Genomic DNA, 21,139 nt, shown 5'->3' on the forward strand with positions numbered 1-21,139 from the left:
TTTCAATCTGTGGGATGATAATTCTAGTTAATTTTTGGAAATTATACTTTTTTTCTCTTATAGATTCAGTTCTGAGTTTACCACGAATTATTTATTCAAGTGTGTACATTTTTGTACACCTATTTGTGTCTCAAAAATGATTTCAGAAGCTTTAATAATTTAAATATAGCTATAATAGATATAAAATTGCCTAAATTTGAGCACATAGCCTAAATTTGTCTTCAGGAATGATCTTAAGCCAATGAAATCTATTTAATGGTGATTTATTCAATGGCAATAGCCATGCTCGATCATCATATTATTAAATTATTTATCATGCCACATAGAAGACATAAATATAGTGCTCTCATGGAGTATATGAGAATGTATCCTTAAGTAGGTAAATATACTATATAGAAAAAAATAGGATAATGGATAGTAGGCAAGAGAAGAGGACTCCCCACCTTTATCTCTTGATGGTTCTTTGACACGTTTAGAATACTATTGATGGTGATTTTTTTTCCTTTTAAATACTAAAGCTGCTTAGAAACAACTGGGATTCCTTGAGTTTTTCTTAATAATTTGAGAAGTACTGGAAGTTGCATGTATCACAGCCTTTGTTAAAGGTCAGATATAGAAATAAATGCTAACATATAATATTCACTGGCCTTGAGTACAAAGTCTCTCGTGTGGTTTTCTAATATACTACAGGTAATTTTCAAGTTGAATTAAGTATCCATTCACGTTTTTATTACAAAGCCATATTTTCTTCCGTTCTCTTTATAGTGATACAGTGCTAAGTTCTCCTGTCTGTGCGTTGGCTCACAGGAAGCCATTCTTCCCCGTTTTCATATGGTATTGAGAAAGTACTGCTTCTCAGTATGGTTTACCTTTCTCAATTCTCATCTACTGTTCTCAATTTCCATCCCCACATCACTTTAAATTTTGGTCAACTCCTGAATTTCCTTTCTGTATATTTAGAGATTTAATAAATTCAGCCATTTATAAAACAAGAGTATTTCAAAACAGGTAAAACAACAAAAAATTTTAATAACTTTTGACATGATTTAGTATGTCAGTGATTTGTGTTACTGTTTAGTAAATATGACATGACGTATATTCTTTTAGAATTCAAACTTCATTCATCAGAAAGTGACTCCTCCTAATGATCGACAAGAATCTCCAGTATTATCCTTCATCATTCTTGAACAATTTAATGCCATTCGCTTGGTACAGAGTGTTCATCAGTCTCTTGCTGCTCTCAGCAAAGTCATCAGAGGAACTACGTTATTGAGTTCAGAAGTACAAAAATTGGCAAGTGCTTTATTAAACCAGAAGGTAAGCCAATGCTAAATATACGTGCGATTGCATTATTACACGTGGCTTTTCTATCACGTTTACATTTGTCAGGAGTCTTACAGTTAATAGTAACAGAAAACCAAAGTTAAAACAGCTTAAGTCATATGAGAATTAATTGGCTGATGTAACTGAAGGACCCAACTTGATGCAGGATCTTAAAATTGTCATTAGGATGTCAGCTTATGTTATTTATCTACCTAACTAGTCACAAAGTGTGTGTGTATAAGTATATCCTCCATTTTGATTTCACTTTTGGGCAAGTCCTATCTACCCTAGCAGCCTGAGTCTTATATCCTCTGAGCTCCAAGTCCAGCAGGAAAAAACACCTGTTTTCTGATAACTCAATAAAAAATCGTGGGTTTAGCTTTGATCCAAACTGATTGGCTTGTGTTTCATGCTTAGTCCCAAACTAGTTCTGCGGGCAGGGTGTATAAGGCTCCCATTGGCTAAGGCTTCAGCCAGATGCCTAGTCCAGGAGCTGGATATGGACTGAGTTCCATTTGTAACATATATACTACAAGCAGAGGAAGGATGGTTACCTGTGGAAAATCAGAGTACTTTAAGATTAAGATTAAGGTGACAGGAGATCTGGCATCTGGTGAGGCCCACCTCCTGGTCTGCTGACAGCTCTCTTCTGGCTGTGGATCATTACATGGCCGAGAAGAAAGAGAGAGAAAGCAAGTGCTTTCCTGTGTCTTCTTAATGAGGGAACTGATTCCATCATGTGGGCCTCTACCCTTATGACCTAATTACTTCCCCAAGCAGAAGAGTGTTAAATAACTAAATCAGAGTCATACAGTAAGTAGATACCAAGTCAAGATTTGAATCTAGGCCAGTCTGGTTGCCATAATAAATGTAAATAATTTAAATTTATCAAAAGGTAAATACGCATGAGAATATATTCCTTTAAAACCTAACTACTGCTTTATAAAGGTAAAATGTATAGACTAATTACAGTTGAATTAAGACTGGGAGGAGAATAGCGATATAAAACATGATTTATGTAGAAGAGAACAGTAAGTCCAGTGGAACTGATATACAGTGAAGTTTAGTAAAATTAAGATTGGATCATATTTTGAGGTCTTGAAAGCCAAAGAAAGGAGTTTGGACTAAGTGCTGTAGGCAATAAGAATATTTTTATGTACAAATAATGTAGGAAAACGATTAGGATGTGGTCTTGCATAAATCTGCCTGTTTGAATCCTATTTTACCACTTAGTAGCTATGTGACCTTGGGCAGGTTACATAAACCTCTCTAAACTTTTCTCATTTGCAAAATGAGGATAATAAAAGTACCTGCCTCATGGGATTGTTGTGAAAATTAAATCATGGGTAAGGTGCTTGGCACATAGCAATCACCCTTGAAAAGCTAGCTGTTTTTGTTATTGTTACTTTAGGAGAATTTCATTTTGTGAAAAACAGCTTTTGGAGCATTTATTTGGTAACGTTGTGCAGAACAAGTTTATAGAAGTTGGGATACCATGTAGGTTACTATTTATACATCTCAGTAAGAGGTGTTAAGGGCATGAAATATGGTATTTCAGGAGGGTTCTATGTAATATTAATGAAACATGGAAGGTAATTGGCAGACCTGGATTCTTGTTTTGCTTCTATTGTTAACCATCTGGGTGATCTTTGGCATAAAAAAATAAGAAATTATTCTTGAAAAAAGTGAATAATTTAACTTTTTTTCTATTATTGCAACATAATGTAGCTTACATTAGATTATATTGAAAGAAAACAAGGAATTTAGTGGGCTTTATTATATGAAACATTTTCATTGAGAAAACCCAAAAAGGATGATATTTTAGAAAATTGTATTTAGATTTTTAATTCTTTATAATGTTTCTTCCTCTAATCTTGACCTAATTAAGATAGCTAAGTATTTTCATATTTGGTATGGCAACAGGATCTGATCACTTATTTCTTAATTAAAATGTGTTTGTGTCAGATGTAGACAATCTCATTATTTATTTGTTAAGTTAACTATTATATATTACACTTTAAATAAAGAAATACAGCCTCTGAAATATCACAATTTTTAAAATACTTTTATAATTTGTATGAAACAAATTTGTAAAATTATTTCAAAGGATGAAAATGTGATGTTTTGCAAATATCACTATTTTGACATATTTTTATAATTTGCATGAAAATGAATTTGTTAAAATTCAAAGGATGAAAAACAGTGCTGTTTTTCAAAACGCAATTAAACAAAGCACATAGTATCTTTGGAAATATTTCAGGGTGTGTGGTGAAACTAAAATGATACTAGTGGGACTTTTGCTAAGACAAGATCAGTAACATAGTTTCTGACATTTACTTTCTAATGAGTTTTACCAAAAATTGCAAATCTAGTACTATTCCATTTATTTCAGGGTAAAAATTTAATGTTTTATTGCATTTGAATATGACAAGTTCTGTTATGTGATATGATTTAATGTAACTTATGAAATAATTTAGTACTTTACATTTACTGTGTCTACATGATTGGAGTAAGAATTTTCTTAGAATTATGACTTTTTAGTTTTCCTGATAGTTTCCTGATCTACTGAAACTTTTTTTTGTAAAAGGTCACAATGCTGTAATTTGTTAAAGACAGCAATATTGTGAGACATTATTATACTTTTACATAGTAGGACATATGCTTTAAGTAATAATTTCAAAGGTACAACAAATATTTCAAACATATAACACCAAATTACATGATCTTTCTTGCTGAATAATCACTAATGGAATTACCACTTTATAGAAATTAATAGATTGTATTACTTTAAAAAAGTATTTTAATAGTACCCCTTGTGAAAAAGCCAATGTATTTATTGCCTGTGGATTTCAATTTACCCTAAAATACCGGGCAGGAATACTAAATGTCTTTTAAATTTTGTCAAAGCAGGCAATCCCTCAGTGATATAGTGAAATTGCTAGTGGATCCTAACTTTTTAAAATAAATTTCCAAACCACTGGAATCACTGACACCTCTGAAAATTGAAGGAAAGAGATGCTTCTTAAAATAGGTGTATTCAGAGCTTATTATATAACCACTTCAGAATGTCTAAGTTCTCTTCTGCTCCATAGACTTTTCCTTTCACTCCTTTCACCGCCATGCCCTTCTTCATAAAAGTGGTTTTCTAAGTGTGATTCAGACCAGTAGCATCATCACCTGAAACTTGGTAGAAGTATGAATTCTTGGGCCCCACCGAAGACTATTTGAATCGTAAATTGTGTTACCTTGAACCTGTATTTTGTCAGTCCCTTGAGATGATTCTGATGCATGCTAAGGTTTGAGAAATGCTGTTCTGTAGTCAGAATTCCTATAAAAAATGACACAAGCACCTGCCACACCACCTTTCTGCCATCCCCGTTACACTCGATCAACATCTGTGACCACCTCCATCGCTAATTTTCAAGTCTTTGGGGGAAAAGATGCTTATGCTTATAAAATAGTTGGGGAGCCATCTTTTCTTAAAGGTCCCCCTTTAAAAATGTATCTACCTTCATCAAGTAAGTGCTTAGAAAAGTCATACTCAAGCTGTTTTTCCAAATGGTATTTATTCATGTTGCATAATTTATACTTTTCCATTAGAGTAAAGTAATAGCTTATGTTTTGTGTAACACTTTACCAGTTATAGAGCACTTTTGTAGCACTCACCCAATTTTCTGCTCTCATCATCCCCTTTTACATAGGTTAGAAAACTAAAGCTGAAGGGAGGTGCCATCCTGGTGGGAGTCAGAGCCCATACTGCAATCCCAGTGGTGTGTTTCCTAGATCGTTGTTCTTTCCAGTTCATCTCTACTTAAATATTTTGTTAATTTGATCCTGCAACTAAATGGTAGTCTTTGTTATAAGAGGTAGTTAATCAGCTTTGTGAAGACTGAACTCTACATATACATTTCCAAAGACCTACCAAATACTGGGATGAAACTCCCCTACCTTCTCATCTTTAGCCTCACTTATAATCAAATTTTGATTATATATAAATGGAATTTATAAGCAAAGTTAAATTCTGATTACTTATAAATGGAAATCAATTCCTGTTGACCTATGTAAGAACAAAGAGGCCTGAATCTCTAATATCTAGAATCTCTAGTATCTTGGAATTCCCCTTCAGTATATCTAACTTAATAGTATGTATCATCATGCCATGATAATAGACTATACTTTCTCTTTTTAGCAGAGATTTTTACTACAGAGTTTATTCTCCTACCTGTCCTTTTCCATTCATTAAGCAAATGGAAATGGAAGTACACTGTTGTAAGGCCTTGATGCCACACATAAATTTTATTATTACTTGAAGTTTCACAAATTAATATTTATTTATCTTACTTGAAGGAGACTGTAGTAAGTTAAAGATGTGTGTTATAAAGCCTAAGCTAACAATAAAAATAAATAAAATAAAAATACCACAGAAGTATGTATAACCTTTACTCAATTAGTCCAAAATAGAGATTAGGAAATAAAGAAGTCAGAAGTTACCAGTATCAGGAATAAGAGATGGGACATAACTACATTTCTTACAGATATTAAAAGGATAATAAAGGAATAGTATTAACAACTTTATGCTTATAAATTTAACAACATAGATGAAGTGTATAAATTCCTTGAAAGACGCAAACTGCCAAAGTTCATTCAATAAAAAAATAGACAACTTATAGCCTATGTTTATTAAAGAAGTTGAATTTGTTCTTAAAAACCTTCCCACAAAGAGAGCTCCTAGAAGTCACTGGTGAAATCTAACAAATATTTAAGGAAAATTAATATCAACTGTATGTAAAGGCAGGAGGTGGGAGTACTTCCCTACTTTTTCTGAGACCAGCACTGACTGATAATTAAACCTAAAAAGACATCATAATAAAAGAAATCTATAGATCAATTTTCTCCATGAACATAGACATTAAACTTCTTAACACGATATTAGAAAATTGAATCCAACAAAATATGAAAATGGATAATACCTCATGACCAAGTGGGGTTTATCCTAAGAATACACATTTGGGTTAATTAAAAGAAATCATTGTTATTTGACATTTTAATAGACTAATAAAGAAAAATCATATTATCTCAATAGACACAGAAAAGGCATTAGATAAAGTTCAGCATTCAGTCATGATGCAAACTTCAGCAAATCAGGATTAGAGGGGAGACTTCTCAACCTTTCATAGGTAAAGGGCATCTATGAAAAAGCTATAGCTAATATAATAGTAAAAGACTGAATATTTTCTCCTTAAGATCATGAATAAGGCTTTTAGTTCCACTCTTACCACTTTTATTCAGCATTATATCGAAGGTCCTAGCTAGTACAACAAGAAAAAGAAATAAAAAAATATACAAATTGGAAAGGAAGAGACTTGTCTTTATTTGCAGAGGTTATGGTCATCTATTTATAAAATCTTGAGGAATCCATAAAAAAGCTAGTTAGTAAGAGAGTTTAAGTTTAGCAAGAGAGTTTAAGTTTAGCAAGGAGTGGGATAAAGATAAATACATTAAAATGATGTATATCATGGAGACAGAATACTGAAAATTGAAATTAAAAAGTATGATTTGCAACAGCATCAGAAAGATGACATATCAGGATAAAATTGACAAGATATATAAAACTTTTGTGCACACTGTAAATTACAAAGAATTGATGAGTGAAATTAAAGACCTAAATAAATGGGAAGATATACTGAAAGATTACTGTGCATATGCATCAGGAGACTCATTGTTAAGATGTTAATTCTTTCAAAATTGATCTAGAGATTCAAAATCAAAATCTCTGCAGAATTTTTGTATTGATTCACAATTTGATTTTAATTTTTTTTGTTACAAAATTAGAAAGGACCTAGTGTTACCTAAACAATTTTGAAAGAATGATAAAATGGAAGTTCTTACTTTTTGTGTTCCAAGACTTACTATGACTGTATTATAATCAAAGCTGTATGGTATTGGTCTAAAGATACACATATAGTTTAATGGGACAGAATAAAGAATCCAGAAATAGATCCTCAGTTATATAATCAATTTATTTTCATCAGATATAGTAAGGCATTCAAATGGAGAAAGAAAAATCTCTTAACAAATGGTACTGGATCAGTTGAATAGACAAAGCCAAAAAAATGAAATAAAATGTAACCTATGCCTGTTTCTGCAAATATACACAAAAATTATCCCAAGTTAATCACACTGTTATGAAAATTAAAAGTAAGCCACAGACTAAAAATTTGCTAACTATATACTCAACAAAGGAACATGTATCTGGAAATATTTTTTTTAAAGTCACAGATCAATAATGAAAAGACAAACATCCCAATTTAAGAAATGGTGGAAAAGGTTTGAATAGGCACTTTATCAGGAAGATGTACAGATGGCAATGAAGCACATGAAAAAATGCTTGGTGTCAGGGAAATGAAAATAAAAATTACAATGAGAATATTTTCAATATATAGAAACCAGTTGTGTTTCTATGCAATAGCAATGAATGCTAGTTTGTAGCATTTATAATATCCAAAATGGAAATTAAGAAAGCAGTTCCACCTACAGTAGCATAGAATAAAGTACATGGGAAAAAAGTTTAACAAAAAAAAGTGAGACTTGTACATTGAAAACCATAAAATATCATTGAAAGATATTGAAGACTAGAATAAATGAAAAGTCTATCCTTTGTTCATGAGGAAATGAAAAAGTGACTACATAGGTATGAAGTACTTTTAGGGGTGATGGAGATGTTTTAGAATTAATGATTATTGTGCCATAGCCTGTGAATTTACTAAAAAACACTAAATTGTAATTTGAAAGGGTGAGTTGTATGGCATTTGAATTAAATCTCAATAATTGTTTTAAAAATCACTGTGAGGCAACATGCTCATCACTAGAATGACTTAAATTAGAACAATAATCCTGTCAAGTGTTGGCATCAATGAGGAACAACTGGAGCTCTCATACACTGCTGATAGTTTGGCTTTTTCCTAACATGTTAAATATATTCAGCATGTGAGCCCACTATACAACTCATGGGTATTTACCCAAGAGACACGAAAGCATATGTCCATACAAATACTTATTTCTGAATGTTCATAGCAGCCTTATTTTTCATAATCAAAAACTGGAAACACAACAGTTGTTCAACAGAGTAAATAATAAATTGTGACATCTCTATAACATGGAAAGCTAATCAGCAATAAAAAGAATAAATACTAGTGTATGCAACAACATGGATGAATCCAGTGTTGTGCTGGCAAGTGTTTAAAAAGTGGCTCTCCCAAAAAAAAGAAGCTCTAATCTGTAGGATTTGCTGATTTCCCTGGTGTAAATACTCCTGTCATGACCTACTACGAACTACCAATCTCTAGTCACTAAACAGAGGTGGGAAGAGATGTCCAACACTAATAATAGTATTCTTACCATACCGATGTACTAGATATAAGTTATCTCAAACACGTAGGTAAATAAAAGTAATAAAATAATTAGGAAGTAATGCATTTTGGATATTTAACTTTGTTTTAAATAACATTTATTTAGTTGTAAATTCATATAATTATTTTTAAATAATATCTAATTAACAACTAGATGGCAGAATTCATAAAATTTTAAGAATCAACTCTCAGTGTCTTTACAAGCTGTTCTATTACATCATTGGATAAATCTCAATTATGCACAGCAAAAAAAGAAGGTAAAAAGAGTAATGTATGATTTAATTGATATATAATTCTAGAAAATTCAAATTGATATTTTTCTCCAGCTTCATTGAAGTATAACTGAAACCTAATATATGTTAACAGCAGATCACCAATTGCCTGGAAATGAGGCTGTTGAGGGAGACCTGATGGATTATAAAGGGAAACAGGGAAACTGGGAAACTCTTGAAGGTGAAAATATGATGTTATTTTTAGTTATATTTTGATTTTACCCTATACATATTTAAGTAGTTTTAGAGCCTAAAAGTGAATATTTTATTTTTAATTTAGAAATTATTTGCCAAAATTTAATGTAGCCTGTACAAGGTTTTAAATACACATGCACATAAACACAAAATCTGTGGCTAAACTATGTTCATCTTGTTGCATTCCAATTAATACCTGGTTAATTTGATATCAAAGGTATAACAAACTAATGACTGAACACAAGTTTTTTTGTTTTTCCTGAAGCAATTGATTGATTAGTTGCATTAATGTCCTGAAATTACTGTTTAGACTGGCCCAGTAATTGTTTCATGATATTCTAATATATGTTAATTAACCATTTATACATAATGATCTAGTAATTACTGTTGAAATATTATTATGCCATTTTACATTAGTAATTTCTAGTTTAAAAATTCTAAACAAAAATTCATAAATTTTTGTATTTTTATTATAGCTCATTTAACATGATTAGTATTTAAATTATTACTATCAGTATTATCAAACTCAGGAAGTCAAAACTCATTATTAGATTTATAATGTTTATAGATCAAATTTTCATGCCAACTCTCAGAGCCCATTTAACTGCTGTTAATATGAGTTCACTTAAAACCTCTGTTAAGATATTCATACAATTTATTTTAACCTCAACACACCTACATACATACATATATTTAAGTATATCAGCATGATATTGGCCAAAATGAATATATCACAAAAAACAATGCAGAAATAATCCACAAATCCTTAAAATCTCAAGGAATAAAAATGCAAAAGTTTTGTTATTGAACATTATCTTAAAATAAATTTCACAGAAGCAAATATACACCAGTATATTTTTATTAGATTTTATTAGATGAAAAAGTCCACAGATTATCATTTCAAATGCTGAACATATTTAAATATAAACTTATCATCTTCCCCAAAGCTTCATAGGCATTTTTAAAGCATCCAGGGCTATGTGTGTATGATGCTGGGCATGCTACAAATGTTACATTATTTTGAAAGACAAATACTAAGCAAATGCTTGTTTTAAGAAGTATACACATTTTGAATAGAATTTATCATTCTCCCCCAATAACCATTTTTAATCATCAGATCCTTTCTCAGGGTGCCTGTAAAATTATTTTTGTGTGCTACTACTCATCACAACAGCTTTATGTTTTACCTATTACCTAGTATTTCCTTACTTGATTATTTAGAGGTTTTTTAATAATTCTGGGCCAATATAGTTAAATTTTGATGCTAATGATGTCAGATTCTATTCCTAAATTGACTACTTAGCTTTAACTTGTTAGTGAGTAGTGACCCTCTAATTTATCATCCAATCCAGTACAGTTTTAATAGTGAAATATTCAGCCTGAGACCTGAATGGAATTCTGAGACAGGCATAATTAGGCAAATTGGTTATATGGGCACCCTATTTATAACTCTGACTCTTTTTTCAAATGCACAGAGATGGAGGGGGAGTTGGAATTTTAAAAAGGTTAGTAATTGGATGAGATATAAACATTCAGCAAAACTTTATTGACCATCTATCAAGAACTGTACACCAAGTCAGGTCCTGGAGGTAGAAAAAATGAATAGTGTGTGTTCTCTACATTCAGTGAGCTCAATATGGGTAAACAAAATATTATCTAGCATACAATGCTGACTTAACAGACTCACAAAAAGAAACTTGCTTTGTCTTTTCCTTTCTCACCTTTTTCCAATCAAGTTTTCTTTTTTAAATGTGCCAAATACATATAGCATAAAGTTTACCATTGTAGTAATTTTAAGTGTATAGTCCAGTAGTGTTAAGAACATTAACATTTTTGTGCAACTAATCTCCAGAACCTTTTCCATCTTGCAAAACTTAAACTCTGTAACCCATTAAATAACAACTTCCCATTGTCCCTACCGCCCAGCCTCCAGAAGCCACCATTCTACTTTCTGTTTCTATGAATATGACTACTCTAGGTACTTCATGTAAGTGAAATCATACAGTATTTGTCTTTTCATGATAATAGCTAAGCATATGTCCTCAAGTTTCTTCCATGTTATAGTACATGTCAGTATTTCCTTGCTTTTTAATGCTGAATAATATTTTATTGTATGTATGTATCACATTGTTTATCCTTTCATCTATTGATGGACACTGGATTGCTCCTACCTTCCTATCTTTTTATAACTTTGTGTGACCTCTTAACAAGTATTTTATCATTTTTTAATTGAAAACTAAAGTTACATGTCTTGAAAAGACAATGTAAATCTCTTTGAGAAGGGAAGGTACAAAATAAAAAGTTATTTTGAAAGTAAGATTCATATTTAAGAAGAGAATAATTCAATTAGATAAATCTCTTGGATCTGAAAGTATTTGTTTGCTCTAGTGCTGTTTTATAAACTCTTACTCTGTGCTGATAAGAAAATTGAAATCTTTGGAGTTAAGCAAAAGTCTCGTAAGATTAAACTGGAATATGTTCTACCTTTTATCACAAATTACTGATCTGAGTTGTACTTCATTTTATGTATAGCTGGTAAGGGCTCTGTTATTGCTAGATTGTTTTACTCTGAAGCTATCTTTATCCTTCTGAAATATAATTCTCTAATGAGGCATATGTTTGTGTAACAGATTTAGTTAATTTAAGTAATTGTATTAAGTTGTAAATTATGGTTAGTGTAGGAGTTAGTGATAATTTGTAAACTGTTAAAAATTTCATGTGAAATTATACTGAACTTTGTTTTATGTTTTCCTTTTTCCCTTTTTTTTCTCTTTTTTTAAAATTATAAGCTGAATCCCTTTTTTCACACATATTACAAAATCCCAGTCAGTTTCTGGTATCTGAAAGAAACAGCAATTACAATGTTGTCTCTCTGTTCTTGGCACTACAATAACCTTGAATCAAATGAAAGTTGTTCTGACATTTCCAAAACCTAAATTCCAGTGTTGGTTTAACTTCAGCAGTGTGCGAATAACGGATTACCAGTGTACTCATATGTGAGGAAAACGCAGCATTTTTGTTCATGGGATAGTGGTGTTTGTCAGTAGTATAGATAATTGCATTATTAAATGGAAAAGAGAAGCTTACTAAAAGCGTCCTTTTTAAAGCTCATGTAATAAACATATTAAGATTGTGGAGTGGGATTTAAAACATCCAAGATTATATTAGATGTTTTCTTGTACAAGTCACTTAATGTATCTCTACCTATTTCTAATGTTTATAATGGAAATAATAATTGTATCCACCTCAGAATTGTTGTGAAGTGTAAAAGTGTTAATATAAGTAAAATACTTAATACACTACCCGCACATGTAAGTGCTCCAGACGTGTTTGCTCTCCCGTCCTGCTCTCATTCTCGTGTAGAGCCGCTCTGACTCGTACCTATAGTATTATAGTAGCTTCCTACCTCACCTCCCTGACTGCAGTTTCATCCTCCTGATGCCTGTTCTCCCTGTTTCTACTAAGGTAATCTTTCTAAAATCCAAATGTGTCACTTCCCTGGTTGATGTTTAATATGATTTTGCTATTGCTTTCCAGATTGAATTCCTTAGTATGAGTACCTAGAGCTTCCTAGTCTGGTCCTTGCTTAACTCATCAGCACAGTTCTCTCGTATCTCCTTTATTAATGCCCCTTCCTTTTCCTGCTGTCTTTCTTTACTTCACTTAGGCTCTTTATCTTTTAGGCTTAGTATAGATAATTATCTATACCAGAACATAATCTGCACTAGAAAGCCTTTCCTCTTATCCTTATAGTTTGGGTTTGGTGTGGCCTACCTCGGTGTTTCACAAGTACAGTGCTTATCATTATTGTGGAGCTATATTGACTGTAGCCGTCTCTTTTATTGTCTATTTCTCCCTCTAGCACAAGCTTTTATGAACAGGGGCTGTGTTATAACTTTGTATCCTCGTACCTGGGATACAAAGCAAATAGCAGCTATTTATAGATGCTTGCTGAATAATCCATTAATTGGTGTTTGAAAGACCAATAATGAACAATGAAAGAGAGAAGAAATGAACAATCTGTACATATCCTGTTCAGCTTGTATCACATTCCCCACTCAAAGAAGGCAAATGGGAGGTTCACATGTTCCTCAATAATTCTGAAATCCAAGTAAGCTCAAGTTTCCAGTTCCCTTATTTGGATTACATATTGCTCCCTAAGAATGATTATCCGTGGCTCTTGTCTTTGTCCTCTGAGCTGTTGACTCTGACCTCTGAATTACCCGTACATGTAGTCCGTATTTGTGGCCGAGTGTTTTTCTCAGCCTGCTTCCTACCCATAGAGGTTTTGGGGCCTAAAGTACTCTTTTCATTGTACCCTATCTTTCCCATTAATCTCACATTGATGGAGCTCACACCAGAAAATTTTGAGCTTTCTATGAGTCTTATGGAGATTCACTTCATTAGACTAAAGCCATGGCCACAAACCTTTTCAAGATAGAACTTACCTTAGGTGCTGTATTCAGGGGACCCTTATTCAAGTTGGGGAGTACTGATTAAAGTAATGGAAGAAGTGTCAAAAAGTTTAAAATCAGCATGCCTGTTTTAGTTTAAACCACAGTTCTGGCACTTATCTACCATATTCCTAAAAAGGCTTAACTTGATTCATCTAAAATAATTGACATAGATCTTTCTAAAAGCCCCTTTCTGCTCTAAATTCCATTATTCTACATTTCCATTTTCTATACGTTGTTGATATACTGTAGCCCAGAGTGGTTTCTCAACTATATAGTAAGACAGTGTTTTAGGGTATAAAATTAATGTCCTCTCTTTATTACTACACTTCAGAATAAATAAGATAATAATAAGGTTGGATGATGTTTACATAATATTTAGAAAATTCAGAAAACTCTTACAGAAAAGGTATAATATTACAATGAATATGAATTTAAAGAATATTGTGAAGCAAGGAAGTAGATATTAATGGAGTTAACAAAAAGTCAGATATTTAAAAAATAACTTTAAAAATGGTGTTATTTATTTAACTTTAGAATATTTTCTTTTTATTCTCTTTTTCTCATTTATTTCAATGTTGTTTTGAGGATAAAATTTCTATTATACTATTTATAGTTTAAAGAAATTCTGTAGGGATCAAGCCTGTTTTTTGTTTTTATCTTTACCACGTATAAAATGAATTTGTCAAATCTAATTTGATTTTATTATGCACTAAATATTGTTTCAAGAAAACATGGCAGTTTTTAAAATACCAGTTTATATGTGTTTTTTCAATATTTTTACTTTAAACAATCTCCTTTTAGAGAAACAACTTTATCAATTTATCCTTATTTTTTTCATATTTATAATTATTGAATTCTATCCAATTTTAGTGAGATAAGATCAAAGAAAAAAGACATCTTAATGAATGAATTCATGATACACATAATGTGAATTATGCCAAAATATATTCCCATCACACTAAACGTTACAAGGTCTTTTATATGAAATATTGTATATGTAAACTTAGTTTGAATGCTTTTTAAACCGCAGTGTCCTCTCACATGGCAGAGCAAGTGGGAAGGCCCAGAGGATCCCTTACAGTACCTTAGAGGTCTTGTAGCCCGTGCCCTTGCAATACAGGTAAGACTGAACTTTTTAGTGATTGTATTGTACGACGGTATGACTACCGTATTACAGCCATGCATATTGAGATAATGCTTTTGCTAACAACTAGTGAGAATATTATGATTTTGCACATACGTTCATTTCTCATTCTGTCATTTGTGCTTTTATATGGTAATCTTTTTTAAACAAGTATATTCTGTCTGCTTCCTGTAGCTTTTCATAATTTTTGAAAATTTAGAGAAAAATCTACAATTTCAATAGAGATGTTGCATGCAGATGTTAGCACACTGATTCATAACTGTGGCTAATTTGCTTTAGGGTACATCCCCCTATAAATTGATCAAGTTTTTTCTTTTTAACTGATCAGGTGTTTTCAGAGTGACCCATTCAGGTAACTGCAGGAAAATTGAATAGAAAAAGGGATGATATAGTGGGAGGACACAGTGATTTATTTTTGTTTAAGGAATAGCAAATGTTACAGGGTAGTTGGTGCATGTAGTGTACACCATTTCTGGTGTGGTTTTTGAACTATCATCTTACTAGCAGCGTCCTCTGCTTGTTGTGCTTGCTTCACAACTTCTTTACATCGCTTAGGTTATTTCCACATCAACTTCTTTCTTTTTTTTATTGAAGTATAGTTTATATACAGTATTATATTCGTTTCACGTGTATAACATAGTGATTTGGTAATTATATACATTATGAAATGCTCTCCACCATAGATGTAATTACCATGTGTCACTATACAAAGATATTTCAGTATTATTGACTATATTCTCTATGCTGTACGTTGCATGCCCATGCGTTCTTTATTTTATAATTGGAAGTTTGTATCTTTTTATCCTCTTTACCTATTTCACCCATCCCCCTCTGCCCCACCTCTATGGCAATCCCCAGTCTGTTCTCTGTGTTTATGAGTCTATTTCTGTTTTGTTTGTTCATTTTTTTTTTTTAGATTCCACATGTAAGTGAAATCATACAGGATTTGTCTCTCTCTCTGACTTATTTCACTTAGTATAATACCCTCTAGGTCTATCCATATTGTCACAAATGGCAAGTTTCATTCTTTTTTTATGACTTTTTAATGAATTTCAGTATATACACAGTATTCCATTGTGTATATACACCATGTCTCCTTTATGCAGCTGTCTCTCAGTGGATGCTTAGGTTGCTTCTATATTTTAGCTATTATAAATAATGCTGCTAAACACAGGGGTGCATATTCTTTTTGAATTAGTGTTTTTGTTTTCTTCAGATAAGTACCTAGAAGTAGAATTACTAAGTCATACAGTATTTCTACTTTAAATTTTTGAGGAGCCATTACACTGCTTTCCATAGTGACTGTACCAATTTACATTCCCACCACCAGTGTAGGAAGGTTCCCTTTTCTCCACATCCTCACCAACACTTGTTATTTCTTGTCTTTTTGCCAATATCCATTCTGACTGGTATGAGGTGATATCTCATTGTGGTTTTGATATGCATTTCCCTGATGATTCACGGTGTTGAGCATCTTTTCATGTGTCTGTTACCTGGCTATTGATGGCCTCTACCCATTTTTCAATAGGATTATTTGCTTTTTGGTATTGAGTTTTATAAGTTCTTTAATATTTTGGATATTAACCCCCTTATTAGATTTATCATTAGCAAATATATTCTTCCTTTCCGTTGGTTGCCTTTTTGTTACATTGATGGTTTCCTTTGCTGTGCTTTCTTAGTTTGATGTAATCCAGCTTGTTTATTTTTGCCTTTGTTTCCCTTGCCTCGGGAGACAGATCCACAAAAAAGTTGCTAATGTGAATGTCCAAGAGTTTACTGTCTGTATTTTCTTACAGGAGTCTTATGGTTTCAGGTCTCACATTTAGGTCTTTAATCCATTTTGAGTTTATTTTTTTGTATGGTGTAAGGCAGTGATCCAGTTGCATTCTTTTGCATGTAGCTGTCCAGTTTTCCCAATACCATTTATGGAAGAGACTGTCTTTTCTCTATTGTATATTCTTGCCTCTTTTGTTATAAATTAATTGCCATATAAATGCAAGCTTATCTGTGCTCTCTATTTGGTTGCATTGGTCTATGTAGCTGTTCTTGTGCCAGTAACATACTGTTTGATTACCATAGCCTTATAGTATAGTTTGAAATCAGGTTGCATGATGCCTCCAGCTTTGTTGTTCTTTCTCAAGATTGCTTTGCCTGTTCAGGGTCTTTTGTGGTTCCATACAAATTTTAGGATTGTTTTCCCTAGTTCTGTGAAAAATGACATTGGTATTTTGATAGGGATTACATTGAATCTGTAGATTGCTTGAAGTAGTAAGGCCATTTAAAAAATATCATTCTTTCTATCCATGAGATAGAATATCTTCCCATTTATTTATGTCATCTTCAATTTCTTCCATCAGTGTCTCAAATTTTAAGAGTATAGGTCTTCCACCTCCTTGATTTAATTTATTCTTAGGTATTTTATCCTTCAATGCAATTGTAAATGGGATTGTTTTCTTAATTTCTTTTTCTGCTTTGTTCTTTGTATATTGAAAAGCAGCAGATTTCTGTATATTGATTTAATATACTTCAGCTTTACTGAATTCATTTATTAGTTCAAATAGTTATTTGGTGGAATCTTTAGGGTTTTCTATATGTGGTGTCATGTCACTGCAAATAGTGATAGTTTTACTTCTTTCTTACCAATCTGGGTGCCTTTTCTTTCTTTTTCTGTCTGATTCTGGTGGGTAGGACTTCAAATACTATGTTGGATAAAGGTGGTGATAGTGGCCATCCTTGTCTTGTTCCTGGTCTTAAAGGAAAACTTTTAGTTTTCACCAATCGGTATGATTTTAGTTGTGGATCTGTCATATATGGACTGTAATATGGGATATGTTCCCTCTATATCCACTTTGAGATTTTTAATCATAAACAGATGTTGAATTTTGCCAAAAGCTCTCTCAACATCTGTTATTATGATCATGTGTTTTTTATCTTTCCTTGTTAATGTGGTGTATCACACTGATTGAGTTGCAGCTGTTGAACCATCTTTGTTTCCCTGGAATAAATACCACTTAGTTGTGGTGAATAATCTTTGAAATGTATATTTGAATTTGGTTTGCTAGTATTTTTGGTTGAAGATTTTTGCTTCTATGTTCATCAGAAGTATTAGCCTGTAATTTTTTTTTTGTAGTGTCCTTGTCTCATTTTGGTTAAAGAGTAATGCTATCTTCATAGAATGAATTTGGAAGTATTCCTTCCCCTTCAGTTTCTTGGACTAGTTTAGGAGGATAGGTATTATCTCTTCTTTAAATGTTTGGCAGAACTCACCTGTGAAGGCATCTATCTGGTTCTGAACTTTTATTTGTTAGTTTTATGATTATTGGTTCAATTTCATTACTAGTAATTGGTCTGTTCAATTCTGTTTCTATTTGTTCAGTCTTAGAAAATTATGTTTCTAGCACTTTATATCTGCTAGCTTGTCCAATTTGTTGGCATAATTTAGACAAATAACCATCAGTGACCTTAGAAAAATACAGAAATGCTCTTGAGTTCTTCGTATGTTAAAATTGCATGGCTGTGATAATTTATCACTTTATATATTTGTCAGTATTGTTTGCTTTAGATTATTTTTTGAAGTGCAGGAAGATTTTTTTGTTTGCGTTTTTGTTTTTGTTGCAAATGGTAGCCTATATTACACTCTATGTGCGAGTACACTTAACAATTATGTTATGTGCATCTAGTGATAAATACATTCTTGATATTAAAATCAGTATCATGTAAAATGATTTTAATTATTATAATTTTTCTGGCATGATTATTCATACTAAGTATACAGAATACTGGTTGATGAAATAAAACTTTTCCACTGTGTAAGTTTCTTAAAAGCTTTTGTAAGCATTTAACCTTAATTATAATGATAAAATATCCTCCTGACCCTCAAAATAGCTGTAAGGTTTGACCACAGTTTATTACCTATCCTTCCAACCAGGGAATATGCAATATTTGTGACTTCTACCACCACTTAGGGATATGTTTTTATTTTTTAATTGTTTTTTTTTCCCTGACTTAATTTTATTATTTTCTGTTGTAATCCACCTTTAATCTTTGGGATTCACTTTTCACCTACTCAAGGGTCTGCTAGGTCCTTTGTTTTCATATGGGCCTTTTCTGTTTCACAGATACATACTTCTACTCAGTGCAGCTTGTGAAGGTTAGAACAATGTACTTACCTGGGTGGGGAAAAAAAGGGATGAAAACATGAGGACAGGAAGAATTGGAAGTATTATTTGCAAAGATCTGTGAATTTGGTAGCTTTTAGTTGCTTATAAAAGTGTCATGATGAGACTGAATCCAAACAGGTGCACAGCAGCTTGAGCTCATTTCCAGCCATAGTTTAAGTTCCCAGAGCCCTGCATTTTGGGCCATAACATATAGGGAAATACAACAAGCTCCTGAGAGTGTTATATATAGTGCCTGTGAATTCATTACAGGGATCTTGTGCAAATACAGTGAGACTGACTACAGTCAAGGGTGGCATTTACTTATTTAATTATTCACTCACAAATACTGTAATATGCTATGCTCTGAGTAGAGTGCTGGAGATACAATGGTTAGTAAATTGATATAGTTCCTGCCTCGTAGAGTTTACATTTCTTATATGTATTTAATTTAGCAATTAAAAATTCTGTCTTGGTGCCAAACACTGTGCTGAGGTTACTGAATGTAGAAGGTAAAGAAAGTAGACTATACATTATGTTCCAAGGAACTGTCCTTAACAATTTATCAGAAAAGATAGAGAACTGAATAAACAGTCAGAGCAATAAAGGCAGTATAGTACTAAGAGATCAGATAGAAGGAGTGCCCAGCCTGCAGGGGCATAAGGAAGTGATGCTGAAGCTAAGAACATAGTAGGAATAGACCAGGTGAGGGGGAGAAGGAAGCATGTGCCAGGCAAGAGGAAGGCCAGAGTCAAAAGTAAGCACTGTGCCTTCAAGTAACTAAAAGCGGAGCACAGACAAGTTGGAGGGGTAGAGGCCAGGGTACAGGTCTGGAAGGGCCCAGTCATGACACTTTGTTAAGGACTGTATTTGATTTTAAGGGATATTAAGGAGGGAAATAAGATGATGTTTTAGAAGGATCATTTTTCAATATGGAGAGAATCTTAGTCTATTGGGTGGCATAAGGTTTAAGACTCTCCTCTGAATGTTGGTAATTTAGAGACAGCCAGAGAACCTGTAGGCACCCAGGGCATCTCAGCCAAAGAGAGTTGCAGGCAGCCTGGCATTCATTCTCTGATCACTACTCTATAAGATCCTTTAGAACAGAGACATTAAAAAAAAATTTACACTGTATGTCCAATACCTAGCATTACTGTCTGAGGGATAAATTAATGGACAGTTGAATGGACTGAATTATTTCCTATTGGGACCCTAGGATTCTTCTCCTGCTTCAAATTTTTCTGCCTTTTCTTAATAAATAACCTTCTGAGTGAGAGCTTCTTTGGTTTCTGGTTTCTGCTCTATATTCCCCTTGGCCTGCAGTATAGCCTGTGCTGCATGTCTCACCAGTATATTCTGATTCTTCTCTGTTGATCATTTAAAATTCCAGCATGTTCTCTGCCCAATTCATAAATCTTACAGTGCCAACATTTGCCTTTGTTTTTCTGTCTTTCATGTTCTCAACTTCTCACAGTTATATCCCTTTCTCTACACCTACAGTTCTTTTTCCCACCTAGCTCATGAGATGATTCTGTCTAAGCTAGAATATATAGACCTTTATCTTCAGTACCCAGTTAGGCTTGAGTATGCTAAGCAGAGCAAGTATTCTACACATCTTTAATGGACTTCTGAATGTCTCCACAGGACTCTACTGCTAACCAAACACTGAGTGCCATTTGTCAGTTGTAAGCTTTCATACTCATTTTTTAGGACTGAGCTTCTGCTTGGATTCCTGTCTTCTATTTAAAAACTTATAGTAATTTCTTGAACTGCACTTAATTTTTTTGGCCTAACTCAAGCCAATGGCTGAGTTAGGTCAAATTCACATATACTGCCAAATTCTGCCACCCTTCCTACTGGAATCTTGTTTATATCAACCTTGAAGTCTGGGAAGACCTAAGCAATAAATAGAATGTTGTTATTGTTATTAATAAAAGCATGATATATAAACTATTCTTAGAATTTATCAGGAAATAAAGACAACTAAATATGCAACAACAATCAAAATGATGAAGTACAGAATTATAGAAGTAAATAGTACAATCTAGTACGGCAACCTAGAATCACTTGGTTGCTATCTTCTGTTTCCACTGTTCATTAATTGGTCCTCCTGCAGTGTTCTGAATGAAGTCTGAACTAGGTCTAAGTTGAACACTGTATATTAGACTGCCCAGTACCCCTT

General features: G+C 32.8%; 1 protein-coding gene across 2 annotated transcripts in view; it reads left to right on the forward strand.

Moving 5' to 3' along the window:
* The window catches only part of DYNC2H1 (dynein cytoplasmic 2 heavy chain 1), a 330,688-nt gene that overhangs the window by 280,715 nt on the left and 28,834 nt on the right, over nt 1-21,139 (forward strand). For both annotated transcript variants that reach the window (XM_057490362.1, XM_057490363.1), the window contains 2 exons: nt 1,108-1,317; nt 14,687-14,776. In XM_057490362.1, the coding sequence (XP_057346345.1) occupies nt 1,108-1,317; nt 14,687-14,776 (300 nt within the window). The remainder of the gene's footprint in view (nt 1-1,107; nt 1,318-14,686; nt 14,777-21,139) is intronic.

The sequence above is a fragment of the Manis pentadactyla genome, chromosome 13 (genome assembly GCF_030020395.1).
Source record: "Manis pentadactyla isolate mManPen7 chromosome 13, mManPen7.hap1, whole genome shotgun sequence".
In the NCBI taxonomy this organism is placed as follows: domain Eukaryota; kingdom Metazoa; phylum Chordata; class Mammalia; order Pholidota; family Manidae; genus Manis; species Manis pentadactyla.